The following is a 22958-nucleotide window of genomic DNA, read 5'->3' on the forward strand; positions in this document are numbered from 1 at the left end:
GTTACATTACATTACATGTAATTAAGCTGACGCTTTTGTCCAAAGCGACTTACAATTGCTATATATGTCAGAGGTTGCATGCCTCTGGAGCAACTAGGGGTTAAGTGTCTTGCTCAGGGACACATTGGTTGATATATTGCAGTGGGAATTGAAACCAGATCTCCCACACCAAAGGCATGTGTCATATCCACTGCGCCATTAAAGGACTAATATCAGTTACAACTATAAGTCCTGCATTGAAAATGTTACCCGTGTTGTCCTTTGGGTCCCGGTGACCTGAAGGACAAAACAAGGGTTAATACAGCACCTTAGTGCTTGTTTGTACAGCATTTTGGTCAGCTTAAACTGTGTTTAAATGTGCTCTAGAAATAAACTTTACTTACTTACTTTACAAGAAACAGGGTTTAGAGAGCAATTCTCAACAAAGTAAACGGAAGTACATAATCCTTGTGTTGTCCTTCGGGTCACTGGGACCCGAAGGACAACACAAGTAAAAGTATGTAAGTATCATGAGGAACATGTACTTAGAGTATTAAAAGTAAAAATCCTCACATTTTAGAAACTGGAAACGATCAAAACAGCTAATCATTTCAGCTGTACCTGTAGGTTTATATATTGTTGGGTAAGTTCATTTATAATAAAACATTGTTTTTCACAAACTACATGTGTTTTGTGTGCAATGTCTTAATCTGTAAAGTAACTAGTAACTAAAGATGTCAGATTAAGGTAGTGGAGTAAAAAATTGACTTTCTCTCTGAAATGTAGCGGAGGAGGAGTAGAAAGTGGCACGAAAAGAAAAGACTCAAGTAAAGTACAAGTACCTTAAATGTGTACTTCAGTACAGTACTTGAGTAAATGTACTTAGTTACATTCCACCACTGATCTTGGGTATATTTATCATCACAATAACTAATGAAACGATCAACTACGCCTCCCTCCAGCCTCAGTCAGCTGTGGCACCTGAACACCACCTGCCGGACTGCAAAGTTAACTAAACCTAATGACAAAAGATATTCAAAAATGAAAACAGCCAAAAATACATATTGACAATTTTAAGCTTATTGTATCATGTATAAAAAACAAAATTGTGTAGCATATGAATTCCACTTTTATGGAATTAATAATATAAAACTAATTCAAATGAGCACATTTGGAACATCATGTACTTGAGCTCATCTGATGAAAAAACATGTTGTGAATTATTGACAAAGATGATTTCTAACTAGTGGTGGAATGTAACAAAGTACATTTACTCAAGTACAAATTTGAGGCAACCTACTTGTAATATACATGGGTATTTCCATTTTATGCAACATTATACATACTCCAAATAATGTACTTTTTACTCCACTACATTTGACTGACCGCTTTAGTTACAAATTTCCATCCCCTTGTACCATGTATCTCCAGATGTGTTGATATTGAGTGTTTGTGATAAACTGAAGGATAAAGTGTTCCGTTTATGTGTTGAGAAAATTCTTAGGCTTAATAAAATCTTTAAAAAGCCTCTTGGATCAGCTGGAAAATGCATCGTCACAAAGCTGACAACAGGGCTGTTTTTCTGACTCCATGAAAAGTTGACTTTTTAGAGATACGTGGTTCTCACAGGACATCGACGCTATAACATAGGATATGATGCATTGCTGTAGATAAAACTACCCAACAGTATATAAAGAAGTTAAAATGAGCACAAACTTAAACATCGACAGCAGTCAAATGCAACATACACATTAATGCAGCAGTCCTAATAAAACACTGCCAGGGACCATTTCACTGCACAGTGAGTCCTTCTTTTGATACAGAAGTCTTTTGCTAATAACACATATACTTTTACTTAAGTAAAGTTTTAAATTTCACTTGTAGTGGTGTTACTTTTACTTAAGGATCTGAATACTTCTTCCACCACTGTACATTACTTTACTTGTAAGTGATTTTGTAACCTGGTTACCACCCAAGGTAAGCCATTTGATTGTTCTTGCAAAACTAAATTTCATTACTTTCTTGCACCTTCCTTCGTTGACTGACTCTTTTTAATGAGGTGTGTAAACCCTAGCAGCACAAAGGGAATTTAAAGGATAAAGCTGGACATATTATGTATTTTTCTTTTTGTCAACACATCCCATAAAAAGACTCTAACCAACAACGAATTGATCCTACTCGAACAATGTGTGACTATATATAAAGCCTGACACATATTACTATGTGCTATAGAGCTTGTTGTTGTCCATAACATATTAAAAACATATTTAACTACCCAGGGGAAGCTGCGGCAGTCCATTTACATATATTTCTTAATAAATATGTTACATGACAATTTAATGAAGCAAACTGGGAGCCAGAATTTAAATCCTTCTGGCAAGTGGAGTTTAAAAGCCAAACAAGTGTGATGTTGAGTGCAAAACAACATACTTAAAACAGGTGTGACGATATTTAAACATGCAGGACGGAAGTTATCATTTTTGGCATTTTGTTATTTAAATTGAGGGTGTTGTATACTGTGCAGACTGTAAATCCCTTATTAGTGAACTTTGTGGTGTTGAACTATATTATGAAAAAGTACTTTGACATCATGCACACAAAATCCTCGTCATACAAAAACCCCCACAGTGAACAGATAAGTATATCTTTAATAATGAACATGATCAAATCTAAGAATGTGATAGTGACCTCTGATACAATGGATATTTAATTCAGGGGTGACTTTAAAACATTTTTTTGCATAAATTTTCTATAATCCAATACCAGTAATATAACTCTGATTGCTCCACAAACATACTCCCTCTCTTTTCTTTCACTCTTGCATACACACACAATACAGCAAGCAAGTTTAAAAAAAGTCACAAACATTTACCATATACACTAGTCTCTGGGTTTTCATACACTTGACAATAAATCAGTTAAGTATAATGCTACAGTTAAACATTTTGAGGCAATCTCAAGTTAGAAATGCCAGTACATTAAAGCTTACATTTTATGAGGATGATGTGGACAGGTTATAGCAATGAAAATGATGCCAAGATTATAATTTAGTTAAGAAAGAACAAGAAACAAAAAGAAAAACAAAGTGAAAGGCCTGGCTTGAGTTTTAAAAGCAGTACATGCTACATTTCCTCCAGACTTTCTTTTATAAACAGAGATCTCCTGTTTGAACAGCAGGGAAATAAAAGTCATTGTTTAAGGGAAATAAGACAGAAACCAAATTTTGTGTTGTTAAATTAATACAGTATATTAGTTATTCCATCCTTCAAATAAGAAAGAGAGGGACCACCTTTAAGAGTGTTTGATCTCTAGACATTCTAACCCTGAATCTCTAGCTGAAAGATTTTGAGGTACAGTTCTGGAAAAAGAAAAATACTAATTTAATTTAGTGCTAAAAAGAAATGTTAAGGCTCTGCTCTAGGAGAGACAAAATCCCATATATTCTGCACCTTAATGTTAGATTGAACCAGTTGTAAGCCAGGTGATACATTATTCAAAATATTTTCCTAACAGTTATGCTTTCTAACGTCACAACCTTGCACGATTATTTCTATGCATACAGAAACTTTCAGTGTACACATTCCCCCACCAAAGTGAAACAGCCCATACATGAAAAAAGTGGCATATTATTTTTTCTGTCTGATCATATAAAATACAACTGGCCACAAACAGATAGCAGACATTTGTCAATAAAGTCTTGTTCACTCGTTAACCATTACAAGCACTTAACATTTCTCCAACACACAAACCACAAAGTGAACAGTCACTGAATATCAGCAGCATGTTGTCAAGAGACTTTCAAAAACAGACGTGCAGATATTTGTTACTTATATTTAGTTAAGAATGCAAGTTCCGGGGTAGCGATAGAGATTTGTAAGGCTAAAAAATTCAGACAAAACAAGAAAATATATATTATTGAAGCGATTCAACTGGTGGAACTAGCTTCATCCCTGCACGCAAATACATCTTAAAGACTGGGAGCCAGGAGCATTGTGGGTCAAACGTTTGACATGGGCCAAAGTCAACAAAATTAAATAAATAGAAAATATTAGTTTTCAATTTCACTATGTCTTTGTGTTTCCTTTTTAAATTTCATCGACAGTTGTCTTCTGTTTACTTTTGACGATCCTGAATAAAAGGGGGAATAAAAAAATAAAAAAATCAAGACATTGTTAGACAGATTAATCAATATCACATGACTCACACCTGTAATATTCTAGGAGCTGGACATTCGACATTCAGCGGAATTAGATTGTTATAATTTGACCATTTTATGTTATCGTTTTACTAAAACCTGTTTAAATTAAAAAAAGTCTGAGCAAATTTGAATTATAGACAAACAAAATGAGATACTGAAGTTGTTTTGCACATGTGAAGCAGTTGTCTGGTGTAAACAGTGGAACCTAGTTCAATTTGATGACTTCATATACATATATGTGATTCTGCATACATTTGTCATACAGTATATATAGCAAAATACTCATTAATTAAGATAACAGACTTTACCTGATCAATTCGGGATCGGCTCTGTATTGGGGCAGGCTCATAGCTCTGTTAAACAAAACATGCAAAGTCTTATTGAAAAGTTACATTACAAATACAATCATCACTTATATTTAAATATTTCATCAGCAAACATTCAAATCATTTCAAATAAATCACTAATAGATACAAATGTTAAGTAAAAAGAAACCAGCTTACAAATAAGGGATTGTACAACTGTTATTAGGCAGGGAGAGGGAAGTCAGAAAGGGGGGAGGGTAGTGTGACTTTTTAGGAGAGCAGGAAAGGATCTTTTTCTTCCCTATATTCATATTTTATTTCAGCTTTCCTTTCTAACATAAAAAAAAATCAAACAGTTACATCAACAAGATGGCTTTTATGTGTGCCATGGGTCATTCAGTTGTGTTTTGCCGTGTGCAGGAGACAGCAGTCGTGTCTCTGTATCTCTGTATTGGGACAGTCAGACATACATTAAAGCTTAAAACAGCACTAAAACACATCTGGTTAACATGCCTGGTAATGCAACTCAGACATCTGTAAGTGATTCAAGTATGACAGACAACTAATCGCATATTTGACAACATCTTCGGATCTAAAAGTCACCTTTTTGTGTTTTGTTATTTGGAATCCGGGTTCGGTGAAAATATTACGGGGCTTAAATCAAAAGGAATTGTACCAGTTCAATACTAGTTATTAGTCCAGGGGGAGGGTCCAAAGAAAATATTAAAGGTCCCATGGCATGAAAATTTCACTTTTTTTTTTCCTAGCCTGCCTATGGTCCCCCAGTGGCTAGAAATGGCGATAGGTGTAAACCGAGCCCTGGGTATCCTGCTCCGTCTTTGAGAAAATGAAAGCTCAGATGGGCCGATCTGGAATCTTCTCCTTATGAGGTCATAAGGAGCAAGGTTACCTCCCCTTTCTCTGCTTTGCCAGCCCAGAGAATTTGGCCCACCCATGATAGACAGACCCTGTTTACACCATAGATATAGAACAACAAATATAACATGACGTCATAACTAATGGTATAACTGTCCGCCATCTTACTAGGGTACTGTTTGCTATTGTCACCTATGGCAGCAAGTATGGTTGTCAGCTGTGCAGCACCTAACTGCTTTACCAGAAGGACCGAAGAGACCCAGGATGCTGGCATCACTTCCCACGTGTCAGTAGGAGTAGATAGAGTATTTTTTTTAATTTTTTTTTTAACTATAAATACAGAAAAGTTGGTGAACTAGCTAGCTAGCTAGTTACGTTACCTAGCAACTGTTAACGGACCGGCTGAGATGTCAGTTACTGGTGATTGCTAGCTAGCTCCTAACAGCATTTATGAACAGCAAACATTGTTTTAGTTGATTGATTTTTGACCTCAAATAAGACATTTAGTAACGTTAAACTTTTTTTTTTAACACGTCGTTAATATTACCCCTACATTGACTGCTATAGCGGCTGATTTCACTCAAACTGTGTTAAGTTTTCAGTTAAATTAAAGTTAACGACAAGTACTCTTCTTTACTCCTAAATGTCATTTTATAATATCTCAAGACAAATCCAGCAAGCTAATGGTACGTTAAAATGTAACGTTACACATACAGTAAAGTAATGTTACACAAATCAACAGTAGCCACATCCAGCAACACACAGCTCTAACCGACCATCCGCACTTAATGTTACATTTTCACCAGCTAACGTTAGCTCCCCAAACATTAGCCATGTTGAATCCTGCTGTCAGTCATCATATATTAACATCTATTGTTGTCAGCTTACCTCATGCCTTTACACGATTTTCCTTTCAGTAAAGCAAATTAAAACGTAATAATCCATGTCTTGATGAGGTAAAGTAACTTCCAATCCAGAAAGGATTCCTACTTCAGCAGCAAAGTCTCCACATTACTATCGTAAATGTAATTTCCATAACGTAATGAAAATTAAAGACAAGTCCATCAGCAGTTCTGGTGAAGTCATCATAGCCTTCATCAACAAAAACTCACTGAAGCTAGCAAAGCTCTCCAACTACTACGCTCATCGTCTAAACAAACTCCATGCCGGCCAGTTGACAGTAAGAAAACAAACGCTAAACACAAAGTTTCGGGGTTGATGGGAAATGTAGTCTTATAGTTGAGATAAAATCTACAGACATAAATAAATGTATTAATAAATTACAGTTGGATGTTTCAGACAGTTTTTACATAATAACTTCAGGCAAAATTGAAAAAATAAAATGATTACCTGCAATATAAATGCAAAATTATGAGATTATCTTTATAATTGAACGAATTACTTGTTCTCTTGGAGCTATATCAATCAAAATTCCACCCAAATCTTTATTTTTTGTTTCTTTCTAAAAAGGCACAGTTGTCTTACGGTCATTACTTTGAATTAAAACCACTATTGATGTATTGGTAGAAAAATATAACGATTATAAAGACAACATGAGCCTCTTTCCCCATTGATTCAAATTGAAGCAATTCTAAAACTTAACCCTGGTAAGATGGCCGCCAAGTGGTTCCATCCTGGAATGGCAAGTATGAATTACAGGTCATATCTATTGTTCTATATCTATGGTTTACACATACATGGTTACAAACGGAGACATTTCCCTTCGTTTGTACCCTTCGTTTACACGCAAACGGAGAATTCGCCTCTGAAACTGAGTCTTTCTAAAAACTCCAGCCAGAGTGGAGATTTTTGAAATCTTCGTTTGCACATTTGCACGTAAACTGAGACAAACTGAGGTTTAGGCAGCCGAGAGAGAGAAAGAGGAAGTGATTCGTTGCTGTTGTTGCTATTTTCGGGATTCTGATTGGCTAACGTGGGCTTGAGCTTCTCGTACCACTGCCACCTACAGGTTTGGCATGCTTTTGACTGCATTGACGGCATATATAAATGGGTACATGTAAACAAACACTTTTCTGAAAACTGACAGCTGTGCACGAGGTTATTTTTGAAAACGGAGAGGTTGAAATGTCCGTTTTTGAAAATAGCAATAGAAACAGACAGACATCGCGGCTTGCAAAAAAGCAAAGTGGCAGTTGGTCAAGGCCACACCCCCACCCTCCACCTTGCCCCCTCTCTCCTCTTCAATAGCATTTAAAGCTACAGACACAGAAATGGCACATCCTAAGGAAAGGTCATTGTGGGGCTGGCTCTAGTGGCTGTAATTCTGCACCAAGGCTGAATTTCGGGAAAGAGACTTCAGATACAGTATTAGGGGACCACTAAGGCCTACATAAAAGCATCCAAAAAGCAGCATGTCATGGGACCTTTAATAACACTAGAGAGGGCCTTGCTTTATTAAACTGATGCACAAGATTTCTCTGCAACCACCCTCCCCACCCCCCCAATATATTTCCTACAGTCCCTAAATATCTTTACGCCTCTATTTCAAAAGTGTCATGTCTAAAGGAAATACCTTTCTCACCACCTCCTCCTCCTCCTGCTTCTTCTCATAGTGGGAAAAGTCATCAAAGATGGAGGTGGTGTGTTTGAACTGGGCGATAATCTTGAGCACCTGCTTCGCCTTTTCCAGAGGAACCTCCTGGGTGTCACGAGAGTTGGTGACTGGCTTGTTGTCATTGTTCTCCAGGCGGATGTGGCGCAGCTGGCTATTGGGCACGTCCTTAACAAACAACCAGTTCACATCAAACTTGCCCTTCCACTTGTCCTGCGCCCAAACGCCAGCGCTGGTGCCGTAGTCCACAGGCGAGCGCATTTCCGCCGCACCGCAGAAATGGCCGCTGCCGTTGACACTGAACAACAAGTAGACGGGACCTTTAGAGTTCATAGCTCTGAAGGCCGTGTCCAAACGCTTGTTGCCGTGCTCCGTGCTGCACCAGATGGAGTACTTGATGGAGCGGTGGATGTCGTCCTCAGAGTAGCTCTTGATGATAAACACGCGTCCATTTTTCAGGTTCCAGTCAAACTCCTTGGGGTTGTAGCTGTGGGCCGCCCGCAGCTTCTCCAGCACAGGGTGGGACTCTGATCCCGGCTCTGGAGTGATGGCCCCGCCCCCTCCCCCTCCATTACCAATACCGCAGCCATTAGAGGAGCCACTGCTGTCCAAGCTTCCGCCACCGTAGCACAAGTTGCGATTGCGTGGGGCTACCCAGCGGGTCTGAGGTGTTGGAGCGGAGTTGTGGTTATGGTAAGACTGTGGAGGAGGAGGACCCTGCATGGTCATCTGCTGCACGAGGGACTGGGCAGACTGTAGGGACTGTTGAAGGGGAGGCAGGAGACTGGAAGCATGGGAGTGAAGCTGGGGCTGGTGCTGCTGGTGGTGGTGGTGGTGATGGTGATGGGAGGGCAAAGGAGGGGCCATCTTAGTAGCAGCCCCTTTATTATCCCATGTATCAATGTCCATGTTGTGTTTAATGGGGGGTGGAGGCAGACCTCCTCCAGCTATGGGTGCGCCAGGTTTGTTCTTGGTCTTTTGTTGCTGCAGCTTGGCAGGTTTACTAGCAATAGCAGCCCACGATGTAGGTTTCGGAGGGGGCATTCCAATTGGTGTGCCGCCGTTGCCCGTGGCAACAGCTGCAGCTACATTGCCACTTCCAAGAGAGCCTGCACTCTTCACACCCGAGCCACTTCCTGTCACATCTCCACCTATTTTTAGGCCCAGCATGCCCTGCTCTAGGCTGTTCATACCTGGAGCCTTGCTCAGGGTGTCACTATGGAAACCTGTCTGGCCATCAGGGACTAAAGTGCCTCCTAGAGAGCTGGGTGGGTAGCTGTAACTCCCCCCATAGGCTGAGCTCTGAGTCTGCTGGCCCTGAGAACCACTGGTGCCCCAGGCTGAGAAGGCCGGGTTCTCTGGGAAAAAGTTAAACCTGTGTGGATAGATGCTGCTGCTGAGCCCACTCGGCTGCCCAAACACTGTGTCGTGCATGAAGTGATGGTCTCCATTGTTGAGGGGGGCATAGGGTGTCAGGTAGGGAATTGGTGGGTCACCTCCTGTAGACCAAGGAGCCTCACTGAGAGGGTAAGGAAATCCAATGGAGGGGGCATAGTAGCTGGACAGGTAAGGGTCTGTCATGGATTGATAGCTGTTATTCTACAAACAGAAATAGAGTAAAGATAATTTGTTAGGGCAACAAAATGTGGCGATATTAAATTATTTTAGTGTCACAAAAGACAATTCACAGGTGTTTCCTACCTGATTAGACTGGTTGGTGAGATAAGGCTCAAAGTCATTGTCATGAACAGTATCCTTCTGGTGGAGGGAGCCATTCTGCACTGAAACTGGAAAGGCTGCAATAAAATCAAACTGTTGTCAAAGCTGGAATTTACACATACCCCCAAACAACCTAATGATGCTAAGTCTATGATGACCGAGACCCGGTGCTAATACGGCACCAGTGCCTTAACGACCGGTATCTACTGGACTGAATAGCAATGAGGATTTCGGTGCCTCATTTCGGTGCCACTGATATGCCTGCGCTGCTCTCTGATGCTCCGAAACGGACGTTACAGCCAACAGAAACATTGCCGCATGTCATGCTAGTTAACACTACACTCGACAGCAGCTAACGTTAGCCTACCGTTAGCTAGCAGCTGGATTAAATACAGTTAAAATGCTGACAGCTAAACGGTGTAAAGTGTGACTGTATTTCACTGTAGAGGATCCAACAGCGGGACGTTAAGCAGTGTGCAGCTGCCGTTGTTGGAAAAACAACACAGACGGTGCGTTCACTTGAAACTTGTAGCCTCGCAGTGCATTCAAAGTTATTGTAAAATACCCTTTTCCCATCTGGTGGTTGTTTTTGTCGCTCAACAGCAATTTACTAGTGAAATACGTTATTGTTATAGGTTATAGTTATTACTATATTATTAAATCTTTTTTTTTTTAAACTTTCTTAACCCTTGTGTTGTCTTCCCGTCAACCTTGAAAACATTTTCAGCGCTCATTTCTACGTCCCATATTTTATGATATGAAACAAAAATTGAAAACGGGTCAATTTGACCAAAAGTCAACACAAGGGTTAAAAAGTATCGGTTCAGGCACTGGCACAGTTTTAAAAGCATCGCTTTAACACCGGTGTCGGAAAAACCCCAAACGATACCCAACCCTATGAAGCCTAAAATATCTGCAAGGTGCTTTCCATTGATAAGCTGTTTCCCTTTACGATGATGTATGTGCATTACTCCATACAACTACAAAGCAAACACATGGATAAAAAGATGTAATGATGCAACAGTGTTTCCTCTATGTTGATTGGCAAGTGGCGGTCCGCCACGTTTAGATTTCTCCCGCCACGGTATCAGAAATATATATACAAAAAGGCGTCTATCAGCAGTGATTGTAAAGAGCACGTCGACGGAGAATAGCCCAGACACGCGCTTCACAACGCGAGTGGGCACGCGCGCCACTCGGAGAAAAGGGAGAAAGAAAAAAGAGACAGGCTGTCCGGAGGACCCGGTTGAGATGGCATGTGTGCATCCTTGAGAACTGTAAGTCGTATAACTTATATTATCAGTTCATGTAAGCTTGTATTAGTCTATAGTTTTTCCACATTTTGCTAGCTAAATTGCACGTGGCTGTTGATTCTTGATATCATATCATAGTAGGCTAAACCGTGATTATTTCATACATTCATGAAACATATTGGGGGAAATTCCTTCAACATAATTCACAGCCAAATAACAATTAAAAGTATGTTATTTGAACATTTATAACCTAACCTGGCAGGCACTGCCTCCGATTTGGTGTCTGCTACGGTGCGCAGCGCAGCACGGACCGTGCGCCGCTGCCCTTTTTTTCCTCCATAAAGTCGGCTCTCAGCTCCTCTGCCAGTTGCTGCATGAACTTCCTCCGGGACATTTTACAGCTGGTGCACTCCTTGGAGAGGATGTGTGCAATGATTCCAGCCAGTTGTAGCATGTATAAAGTTATATGAACACGTAGACGCTACTCGTCACGTGTCTACGCGCCTTCACAGAGGCGATACGCCGGTGCTTTTCTTCTGATTCAGAACCATCCACGCCCGTAGCCTACGTTACCGACTCTGGCTTTGCCTTCGGCCCATCGGTGATGCATTGCCCACACTTGTTACTCGAGACCGCTAGTTACGTTTCTCTGACAGAGACTATGATTATTACTAACCAAGATGTATCTTCAACCACGCAAAAGATTAAAAACAAAACCGCGAAAATCCGAGCGGTCAATATGACAGTGTATGGCCAAAATAGGTAAAAGTGATTGTATTTTCTTTGCCTTTTGTGTAATGTACAGTATATAAAAACTATTTTAAATGAAAATACAGACTCTTTTAGGAAAAGTCAGGTACCAGCAGGATTGTATTTTTTTTATTTAGCAAAGTTATTACACATAAATTTCAAAATGGTCAAAATGACCGTCCTGGCCATTCTAGTGTAACCCAGCCTTGGAGTTTTTTTTTCCAAAAGCCAAGAAAAATCAAATGCACACAGCAAGGCTGCCAACTTTGCCACTGAGGCAAATATGCAATTAGTTTAATTATGAATGGTTTCATACTATAGCCTACTTTGGGTTTTGGTTTCCCTATGAAGAAGTTCTTGTAAAATTCATTTTGTAGACCTACAGTTCCTCAAAAATACAGTTCAATCAAAACTAAATGAGAATATGCCTCATTGTGTGTGAATAGAGATGAATAAATATATTTGTTTGTGTTGCAGCGAAGTGTCAGTTCTGTTTAATACGTAAAATATTTGGCGACGGGGCGCAGGGGGCAACAGATCTGCCCCCACTGCTAAAAAAAAATCCTAGAGGAAACACTGGATGCAACATTATTTAATGCTATGTAGACAATGTTGGAGTTTCTCTGTTGACATAAGGGCTACAACAAAACATGGGTCAGTTGTATCTGATATGAAGTATCAGTTGCTAAACAGGTAATGTGCAACATCTGTAGGTCTGTAGAGACATTTATCTTCTTACCTTTGCTTGCATCTTGTCCTTTCGATGTCTTAGTGGTCACATTAAAAAGGAGGAATGCATGTGAGAGGAGAAAAACACAACGCTTACATGGGTCTCCAATGTTATTCAAAGCATATCACATTATCCTAGCTGCACACCGACATGTTTATACATCTCCTCTGGAAACCTGACTCACACACAGTTTAGTGAGACACCTACTGAAGATGTGGTCCAGGTCTTTGATTACCAGCAGAGAGCAGTTTTCTAGCTAACCTCCCCTTTCAACTAGCTTGGGATCTCGCGCGCGCGCACACACACACACACACACACACACACACACACACACACACACACACACACACACGCTTACCTGAGGGTCAATACTAGCGGCAGACATCATTCATCCACCAGGTGTTGTGTTAGACTGAACAACCCTGACAACACGTACAGTGTGTAAACTGCACAAACTCCGCTGTGTGCAGAGGCTAATGGCTGGAGAAGCTGTTTCCCTGCTCCGCGGTAGTTTGCTTGCAGTTAAACACAGTTAGCAGCAGCCGTTAGCCGGCGGTGTCTCTGCTCGGCGCGGACCTTTTGCTCGTCGTAGCCCTTGCTGGCACTCCGCGCTGCCCTGTCGACATTAATCCAGCGGGGCTTCAATCCGCTCCGGTCCCCTCACCGTGAAATTAAAATCCAACCAGCCTCGGTGGCCCTGCTCACTTGCCCCAATGGCAGCTTCATCCGGGGTCTGCGGACCGGAAATGACGTCGCTGACGTAAGGCACGCGTCCATGGCTACCTAGCAGCAGCAGCGTCCGTATTTACCTACATTTACTGAAAAACATTGTTTTCTAATAAATTCAGCTTTGAAAGTAGCTATATAGGCACTGTCCTAAGCCTATACAACTGTGGCAGAGCAATATGTCTGCTCCTAAGTGTACAAGGTTCTTTTTTGTCAATTTATAACACAAGTTTGCACAATGAAATATGAATTGTTTGCAACAGGAGACACACATATAGAAAGCCATAAATACAAACCTTTAAATTAGAAGGGAATAAAATGAAACAAGATATACAGTTACTTATATACAAATCCTTACACATATCTACAGAGACTTTGGTTTACTGGGAATAAGGGTATTGCATGGATAGATTACTAAACGTGCCAACCAGACACAGGCCTAGGGGCCCAAAGTGTCAGGGCCCCCCTGGCCTTCACCTGCAAAATAAACATAAAGGACTAGAAAGAGCCGCAAAGCAACTGCAAAGAGACACAAAGTAACTACAAAAAGGGGCAAAACAACCACAAAGAGACATAAAACAATTGCCGATTTAAAAAAAAGATTATTTTAGGCCTTTATTTGATAGGACAGCTTAGACATGAAAGGAGAGAGCGAGAGGGGAAATGACATGCAGAAAAGGGCCACAGGTTGGAATTGAACCAGCGGCTGCTGCAGCTAGGTCTGAGCCTCCTCTGTAGCCTACATGGGGTGCACGCTCTACTAGGTGAGCTACCCAGGAGCCCCACACAAAACAATTACAAAGAGGCAACACCCAACAAAAAGAAAGAGGCAAAAGCATCAGAGTCTGTGACTTGCTACTATAGGTGGTGGGCCGTTCGCATGTCTGTGTCGACTCCAGGCACCCATTGTCTCATAATCCCCCCATGGGGTAGTGCCCTAAGATAGGGGTTGGTCATGTGCAAAAGAAGGACAAATTATCAGAAGTAGGTCTTAAAAAAAAGTCTTATAAATGTTTAATAATAAAGAAATGTGTGCAACACCGCAATACAAGCTGTTTTGTGAGTGTGGTTTATTTCGCTAAGTTATATCAGTCACTACACAAGTTTGCATGGTCACTTTTTCTAACTAAAATGACACATTAATAATTTATACATTTTACAAAACACCAGAAAGAATCTGTGACTTATTTACATCTTTCAAATCACACTTTTCTTTTGTACTTGAGTGCTTGATATCTATTGGTTTCTATCTCATTCACACACACTGACACACACTGACACACACACACACAGAGGTAGATTAAAATCTGGATTTACAGCATTTTAGGCCTGAGAAAAAAAACATGTCATGAATAGGTCTGCACGTTTTATACAGTGAAATTCTCCTCTTGACTCAGGACAGTGTGTACAGTTTGTGCACAGTGAGGTTCAGCATCTGTGACAGGAGTTTTTGAGAACCAGGCTGAAGCAATGTCACAATGACAGTCTTCAAAGTTGTCTTCCCTTCTGCTAGGTTCCTTCTCGGCTTTCCTGAACCACTTTATTTGTGTGGTTATTTATAATCTAAGCAAAAATAGAGAAAAACACATTGTGTAGCCTATGAGATGCTGAACAAATGAGATGAACAATGACATCTGGATGGAAAATAAAAGGTAATGGCAATCATGAACCTACCCGCAGGTCTTTACACTAGAAGAACAACTGAGAGGGTTTGGATGGATGACTGAATTCACCAAAGAAATTAACTAAAATAAGAAAGAACAATGTAAATAAAAAGATACAAAGCAAATCAACCTCAGTGTAAAAAAACAAAATAGGATGGCAAATGTTCTAAAAAGCATTCTTTTATACTTTAAGGGGATAAAATATGTCTAAAATTGATGGATAATGGATGTAAAAATGAATTATATTTGCCATAAACTATATGAATAATGTCCATGATTGATCAGGAGCATACTTACAGCTGTCTTCTTCATCTGAGAAAGTGCTGACGACGTAGCAGGCATAAACAAATCCCGGGAGCTACGGAAATTAACACAAACATGAAGGGAATCTTTTTTTTTTTTTTTTTTTTTTTTTTTTATTGTCCTCAATTATTTTTCTTTTATGTTTTAAAAGCACATTATTCATCACAAAGCATATTTTAGAAACATCTTGACGGTGATAACATTAAAACATTTCGTAGGCCATTTTGACATATCACAGTGGTAAACGCACAGGTGTAAATAATAAAATGAATAATGGCAGAATTCCATTTATCTGCTTCATTGGTCATACGGCCATACGGACTGTAAATACTCATGGACACTCACTTTGTCCAGGACACTTATGGACACTCTGTCATAAGCTCGCACTCCACACCTTTTTTAATAACTACAGACAATTTTTACCTTTTAGATTCTATGGATATTTATATTTAAATACATACGTAAAAAATGTATATCTTTTATATTATGTTAGTAGATACTATTTTAAATGAGAGCATATTGCTCGCTGAGCCTGTTCTTGTCCTTGTCTGGACATATGTCGTTCCCTGTTTTCTTGTTGTTTGTTCGTTTTTGTTTTGTGTGGTGCAAGGATGGCTCTGTGAGAGCACCCTAAATTTCGTTGTACCTTCACAGTGCAATGACAATAAAGGCTATTCTATTCTATCTATTCTATTCATTGAAAATGGAAAGTATGATAAAAAACAAGAAAGTGTCAGTCTGTGTAATTATCTACAGCAAAGTCCCAACATCAGGTTGATCCTGCAGGAAATTTGTGCTCACTCGTACCAAAATCTTTTTTGGTACGAGTGATTTGTATGAGAAGAATTGGACCATGGGAACGCAATCAGGGAGTTTCTGGCAGTGACATAAAAACAAAATCATAAACCAAATATTTCCCAAATTAACTACAGTAATTGACAAAAGTATAAAAAATATTGAACTTTGACAGAAATACAAATGTATTAAAATGTTACAAAAACTTGGACCGTCACCTTTGGTAGTGTAAGAACAGTTGGCTGTTTTCTTTGTATATCTTTAATATTTATAGTTATTTATTACAAATTCCACACATGGTCTTTAAGCTAACAGCTTTTGAATGTTTTTAAGTTTTGTGATCAACAGTACTTTCCTACAGTATCTACTGTGTGTGTGTGTGTGTGTGTGTGTGTGTGTGTGTGTGTGTGTGTGTGTGTTGTGTGTGTGTGTGTGTGTGTGTGTGTGTGTATGTGTGTAGCTGGGTGGCGAGCTGCTGCATACAATTGCCCGTCAGGGATAAATAAAGTTACATTGAATTGAGCTGAATTGAGAAAACTCTGACTACACAAACAGTACACAGAAAGAGGCAAAGCCAATGTGTACATTTAGGAAGATGGAACAGACTTCAGAAGGTTTGATTTGCATCACTAACTGCCACAAACGAGAAGATACAGGATTGCAGTGAATAACCTTGGTGTGATAATGTGGTGCCATTTTTAAATGTTCCAGGCCTGTTTTCCAATTTAGAGTTGCTGTTACTAGGCAACAGTCATTCATGTGAAAGCAGATGCATATTTATTGATATTAAAACATTAAAATGGTTAAAACATTAAAACTCAGATTGGACAGATATTTAGCTGTCTGGATTTACCCTGCAGAGATCTGAGGAGCAGTTAACCATAGTCGTCAGAAATTGACCGAGTTTAAAATGCCAACACAAAGTAAGCATTAGGTAACAGACATTCAGTCCAAAACAGTGACATCCGGCATAAATGTCTAATGTGAAGTATTGTGTGACAGAGACTCACCGATATGAGCAGCTGGACGATGCAGTGCAGGACTTCTATGTACTGGTATTCTAGCCAGCAGCTCAGCACTGTGGTCAGCTCGGGGTTCTGCTGGTTCTGCTGGTTCTGCCACCCAGCGGAGGCAAGGCCCTCGCTCCCACATCTCAGCCCGTTATCCTTCCACCACGAGCGGTGCAACGATACTCCCAGGGAGAGGATATCACTGTCCTGCAGTGACAAAACAGGCAGAAGTCATGTGAAGGCAACTTCTCAGCTCTTAGGTTCCCAAAGATCTGTTTTATTGAACTTTGTGCAGTAGAAAGTTCTAAAATCCTGCTGAAATAAGATGGGAGAGAAATAGAGATGTTTTTCCGATACCGATACCAGTATCAAGAAGCCTCCAATACTGCCTAAAATCTATGCTGGTATCGGTTTATTTATGTTCTTTTTCTGTTACGACTGACGGTCAAACTGGATAATAAAAGAAAGTTCTACAGCGTTCATTGTTTGTGTTTGTTCATGTTTCACAAACAACAATGACAGCAATCATGTCACATCCATATGTGGTTAGTAGTATACAGCTGTTAAAACATAATAAAATATATGTATTTTTTAACACACTTGTATCGGATCGGTTATCGGTATTGGCCGATACGCAAGTTCAGGTATCGGAATCGGTATCGGGACAGAAAAAAATTGTATCGTAACATCTCTAGAGAGAAATCTGACCTGCAACAAGGATCAGGTGTGGTGTGAACATGGATCAGTATGTGCCTTACTTCCTGTCTGGGGCCACTACTAAGGATTATTTCCAACATTGATTAAGCTATACATTTCTCATTTCTTTTCATTTGTTTTTATTATCAGGAAAAACGGCAGAGCAATGATAAACATTACGAGCTGTGGGCTGAGGACAAAAAGCATTTAAAAAAAACATAAAAATAAACAGAGAAACAATAAAAGTAACAACTGAAACAAAAAAGCAAATCTAATATACAAGGGCTGAGCAACATGAATACTTATTAAAAAGAAGACAGCATTCATTTGAATGTATATGTAATATTGGATTTCATTTTTCATTTTAGTATTTGTATAGAAACAGGATCTTAAAGTGTATTTATTATTAAAAGCCAGCAGCTTCAGTTCATTTTGAAGGCTCTGGTTTTTCTCTGAAGTCTTGCAGAGTTCAGATGCAGAGAGCAAAATAATACAAAGTGAAGACGGGAGAGGTCAATAAATCTATGTCATTTGTGAAAAGTGCTGTATAGTTATGCTTTACACTGTGAAAACACAACACAGTGATGAGGGAGAAAGATCCAAAACGATCCAAACTGTTGTGTGTTTAATGGTTCAATCATTTCAGCTGGTCTTGTTGGCCGTTATATTGTTGGCTAGTTTAATCCATAATAAAACATTGTATTTAATAAACTACATGTGTTTTGTGTGCAAAAATCTTAAATTGTAAAGTAACTAGTAACTAGCTGTCAGATTAAAGGTCCCATGGCATGAAAATTTCACTTTATGAGGTTTTTTAACATTAATATGCGTTCCCCCAGCCTGCCTATGGTCCCCCAGTGGCTAGAAATGGTGATAGGTGTAAACCGAGCCCTGGGTATCCTTCTCTGCCTTTGAGAAAATGAAAGCTCAGATGGGCCGATCTGGAATCTTCTCCTTATGAGGTCATAAGGAGCAAGGTTACCTCCCCTTTCTCTGCTTTGCCCACCCAGAGAATTTGGCCCACCCATGAGAGAGAGACATCATGGCTTTCAAACGAGCAAAGTGGTAGTTGGTCAAGGCCATGTAGCGGAGTAGAAGTAGAAAGTGGCACGAAAAGAAAAATTTGTACTTAAGAACAGTATTTGAGTAAATGTCCTTAATTACATTGCACCACTGGTCCCTTCATAACACTAAATATTTATAAATATTTTGGACACTTTAGCCTTCAATAGACAGGACAGCTGTAGACAGGAAAGGGGAGAGAGAGGGGGAAGACCGCAGGTCGGACTCGAACCCTGAGCTGCTGCGTCAAGGACTGAGCCTCTGCATATGGGCGCCCGTTTACGTTCTATCCAACTAACGTAAATGGAGTGTTGATCATGTGACTGCAGGTCCTGAGACATGAGAAGAGCTGAACACTGTATTTAGAAGCTGAAGCTGCGCGAGTCTCTAATTATCTGACACTTCCGTGACCATTACACCTACCTTTGAAAGGCCTCCCAAATCCAAGTAGAGACAGCTAACAAAGACATTCCAGCCGACCCACAACAGCATCCACAGCAGGTACTGAGGAAACAGAAACATTGTTAAACAACGTTAACAAAACTCACAATTCTTCAACGTGCTCATAATGTAGCCCAGGGCCCCTTTTTTTTTTCTTTCCTTACAAATGTCCTAATTCTGAAAGTGTATAAAGATAAATCTGAGGCGAGAAGGACATATATTTGTGTTACACCAAACCAGTGGTGGAATATAACTAAGTAGATTTACTCAAGTACTGTACTTAAGTACACATTTTAAGTACTTGTACTTTACTCAAGTCTTTTCTTTTCGTGCCACTTTCTACTTCTACTCCGCTACATTCTTCAGAGAGAAATATTGTATTTTTTACTCCACTACATTAATCTGACAGCTAGTTACTTTACAAATTCATTTTTTTTTCCATACAAAACACTACAGTTTATAAAATACAATGTTTTATTATAAATTAAACTATCCAACAATATATACACCTACAAGTCCAGCTGAAATGATTAGACCATTAAACACTTAGTTGAATGACAGAACCATTTTGATTGTTTCTAGTTTCTAAAGATTTCTGCATGGAGTACTTTTACATTTTCCTGATGATACTTACATATTTTACTTAAGTAACATTTTCAATGCAGGACTTTTACTTGTAACAGAGTATATTAACAGTGGGGTATTAGTATTTCTACTTAAGTAAAGGATCTGAATACTTCTTCCGCCACTGCACAAAACTATGTATTGTTTTGCTCATTTTTTTACTAAATGTTTTTTTGTGAAACACTGGATACTATTACTGGTTCAAAAATGCTTCAAATGAAACAATCTGAATCATACAATCTCATATTTATACAATTGGTTTTATTATTATTAATAAAATTGTAATAATAAACTTTATGTAGCCTAGTATGACTCAGCTCTCACATTGTCATTGTGGTTCACAGCCCTCATGCACACACTCATACAAACGCACATCTCTTGACATCAAATCAGTAATAAGCTTGTTTACTCATCTGCATATCACAGCAGCTGTTTTCTCTTGATGACTAAATCAAATTCACGCTTTGGTTAAATTGCATGTGTGATGAGGGTTCATAACTGGACAGTTTCCATTTTAAAAGGAACAGTTTGACATTTTGGGAAATGTGTTTAAGCCTTATTCACTTTTTTTTTGCATAGGTGAAAGCGATTGATACCACTCTCATGTCTCATGTCTGTAGGTTAAATATGAAGCTACGGTCAGGAGACAATTAGCTTAGCTTATCTTAGCATAGAGACTGGAAACAGGTGGAAACAGCTAGCCTGGGTCTGTCCAAAGGCAACAAAAACCACACCTTTAAAGCTCACTAAGTACCACATTACAACTTGTTTGTACAAAAACATCAATTTGGCATTTTACAGGGGGTTATGTGCGGGACTAATTTTGGCCGAGAGCGGTAATGTGTTAATAACACATAATGGTCTTCAGAGGTTTCAGTTGGTGGATTTTGTTACCATTTGACTAGCTGTTTCAACTCTTTATGCTATATGCTTACGCTATACGCTACAGACATGAGAGACGTATAAATCTTTGCATTTAACTCTCGAAAAGAACGCAAACAAGTGTATTTCCCAAAATGTGAAACTAAGTTACCCCTAGTCTATATCCACGACGTTCCACTTCCGGGATTGCTCCATTCCCACCGGATTTCACTCTTTACGGCCGGATGTCCATTACCTTCCGCTTTCTTTGCGTTGTAATTCTAAACTCTGGTGGATTTCTGAGGACTATGTTTAACTGCTTCTCAGATCTCTGCAGGGTAAATCCAGACAGCTAGACTATCTGTCCAATCTGAGTTTTCTGTTGCACGACTAAAACAACATTTTAACGTACACGTTCCACCAAAACAAGTTCCTTCCCGAGGCTATTTTGCAGAGGCACCATGGCTCTGTCTGGTGCTTAGCGCCACCCAAGACAATTGTGATTGGTTTAAAGACATGCCAATAAACCAGAGCATGTTTTTCTCCCATCCCAGAATGCTATGTGGACTAGCCAGACCCTTCTCTGCAGCGCTGTGGAGGAAGGCCTGGCAATGAAAGACTAAGTTACCCCTAACAAGCCAGTCAAAAAAGGCTGGGAACCACTGGTATAGCCCAACATTCAACGCTTAAACAGAAACGTTTTTGCAACTCCAAAACAAACCCAACTCAGACAGTTCCCTCACCATAATGACGTAGCGTGACCTGTACTGGATGACACCAAACAGGCCCAGGATGACCACGATGACGTGGAAGAAGTTGATCATGATGGGAGCCCATTGGTAGCCGAGGAAGTCAAATACCTGCCTCTCCAGCGCAGTGATCTGTTGGGGTCAAGAGAAATGATGACTTATTAAGACACTCACTCTGTTGCACTGTGCTGCCCTGGCTTGTTAGAAGGTGATCTCTTACTTGTGCATCCCACAAGGTTGCATTTTGGATTCTTACAAGTTGTCAAGGCAACTGAGCCATGGGGGACAAAGACAGACCTAAGTAAAGTGTTAAGTCCTCTGAGGCCGGAGCCCCAGTCAGTGATGAAGGGGGGCAGGGTGGGAAACACAGAGGAGGAGGAGGACAAAGTGGCTGCAGCCTTTTATTGTGGTGGTTGTACTGGTGGGCGCTCACTGCTTTAGATAAGCAACAAGCTTACTATTAACAAGGTTCACAAAATATATACATTTAACAGGGCTGCAACTAATACTTATGTTCAGTATCAAAGAATGTGCCAAGTGTTTGCTCTATAAAATATCAGAAAGTGGGTAAAAAGGCTTGTCACAATCAGCCAGAGCTCAGGGTGATGTCTTCGAATTCCTCGCGTTGTCTGAACAACAGTTTCAAACACAGATTCTATTTATATATATATATTTTTTTTTTAAACAGAACACCAAGAAAAACTGAAGCAATTCCCATTTAAGAAGCTGGAACCACCTCTAACGTCTACTGTTTCATTTTAGTTTGTAGTTGATGCAGAAACCTGAATTAATGATGACCATGTGAATGGAAGGTCACCAAATCTAACAGCAAAGAGTGGGTTTAACAGGTATTTAAGTAGCCTATATAAATATTGTAGCCTTTAGTCTATATGTAAGATTTTATATTGTCAGAAAAAAATAAAAAAAATAAAATGTTGCTTTTACTTGTAATTTTTGTAGTGACTTTCAATAGTATAAGTTGTAGGTTAAGTATCACCAGAGAGGGAAGATAGTCTGATGTGTTTATGCGGAAGCATCATAAAAGAAAACAATCTTACCAACTGCAGAGAACACAGGAGGATCAACATGCATCGTGCCGAGCAGCAGCCCATCTTCCTCTCCTTCCTGCTCCCGCTGGCTCTGATTAAGATGATGAAGATGATGGGGAAAAGTGCAGTGAAGTAACTCGATTGTGTTTTTTAATGCTCAAACACAAGCGTTAGGTCCATATTCTCCAGATGTGTGAGGAAACGCACAGCGCACTTCAGCTCCTGAGGAAAACACGTAGGCTGTCCCTGAGTGGGAACTACGGAGCAGGGGGAGGGGAGGCGGTATGAGGAGCGATTAATGCCACGATAAGAGGGGGGGAAACCCCGAGTTACACAGTTAGCCTCGGGATGCTGTGTGAGGCTTTTTAAAGATGAAACTACAGGAGCTATTCTCAGATTTCTATCCAAACGTAGCACAAGCATTTATTACATTTTCCAGAAATTCTGCACACAAGAAAAGCGCACATATGCGAATATTGGGACTTGAGTGCATCCAGACAAACAGTTGGTTAGGTGTTAAACCATTGCTGAAGAAGAAGTCGTAATTAAAGCCCTAATTAAAAGAGTGCCAGTCAAACATCGAATTTTGGAAAAAC

General features: G+C 39.8%; 2 protein-coding genes across 3 annotated transcripts; both read right to left on the reverse strand.

Moving 5' to 3' along the window:
* Window positions 1-2607: 2607 nt before the first annotated feature.
* ythdf1 (YTH N(6)-methyladenosine RNA binding protein 1) lies at window positions 2608-13142 on the reverse strand. Its single transcript, XM_039801415.1, has 6 exons — window positions 12741-13142; window positions 12392-12419; window positions 9632-9726; window positions 7892-9529; window positions 4486-4530; window positions 2608-4107 (listed from the first exon to the last, which is right to left on the reverse strand). Exons 1-6 carry the CDS (start codon window positions 12768-12770, stop codon window positions 4093-4095), a joined length of 1851 nt encoding a protein of 616 aa, XP_039657349.1. The 5' UTR covers window positions 12771-13142; the 3' UTR covers window positions 2608-4092.
* A 955-nt stretch (window positions 13143-14097) lies between these two features.
* On the reverse strand, window positions 14098-22648 carry nkain5 (sodium/potassium transporting ATPase interacting 5). 2 transcript variants are annotated; one of them, XM_039799384.1, is made up of 7 exons: window positions 22372-22648; window positions 21308-21445; window positions 19062-19142; window positions 16881-17087; window positions 15070-15130; window positions 14783-14853; window positions 14098-14671 (listed from the first exon to the last, which is right to left on the reverse strand). In XM_039799384.1, exons 1-6 carry the CDS (start codon window positions 22423-22425, stop codon window positions 14798-14800), a joined length of 597 nt encoding a protein of 198 aa, XP_039655318.1. In that variant the 5' UTR covers window positions 22426-22648; the 3' UTR covers window positions 14098-14671; window positions 14783-14797. The 2 variants fall into 2 exon arrangements, with proteins under 2 accessions (XP_039655318.1, XP_039655319.1); XM_039799385.1 differs by lacking the exon at window positions 14783-14853.
* Between the last annotated feature and the right edge of the window lie 310 nt (window positions 22649-22958).

The sequence above is a fragment of the Perca fluviatilis genome, chromosome 5 (assembly GCF_010015445.1).
Source record: "Perca fluviatilis chromosome 5, GENO_Pfluv_1.0, whole genome shotgun sequence".
Taxonomy (NCBI): Eukaryota; Metazoa; Chordata; class Actinopteri; order Perciformes; family Percidae; genus Perca; species Perca fluviatilis.

Bases quoted from the DNA above. Each gene is read 5' to 3' on its own strand.
- ythdf1 (XM_039801415.1), bottom strand. From the start codon at position 12,770: ATGATGTCTGCCGCTAGTATTGACCCTCAG. The intron at 12,420-12,740 runs GTAAGCGTGTGT...GTGACCACTAAG, and splicing joins CCGCTAGTATTGACCCTCAG to ACATCGAAAGGACAAGATGC. The intron at 9,727-12,391 runs GTAAGAAGATAA...ATTTTATTGCAG, and splicing joins AGGACAAGATGCAAGCAAAG to CCTTTCCAGTTTCAGTGCAG.
- nkain5 (XM_039799384.1), bottom strand. From the start codon at position 22,425: ATGGGCTGCTGCTCGGCACGATGCATGTTGATCCTCCTGTGTTCTCTG. The intron at 21,446-22,371 runs GTAAGATTGTTT...TGACCCCAACAG, and splicing joins TCCTGTGTTCTCTGCAGTTG to ATCACTGCGCTGGAGAGGCA. The intron at 15,131-16,880 runs GTGAGTCTCTGT...TAATTTCCGTAG, and splicing joins TCGTCCAGCTGCTCATATCG to CTCCCGGGATTTGTTTATGC.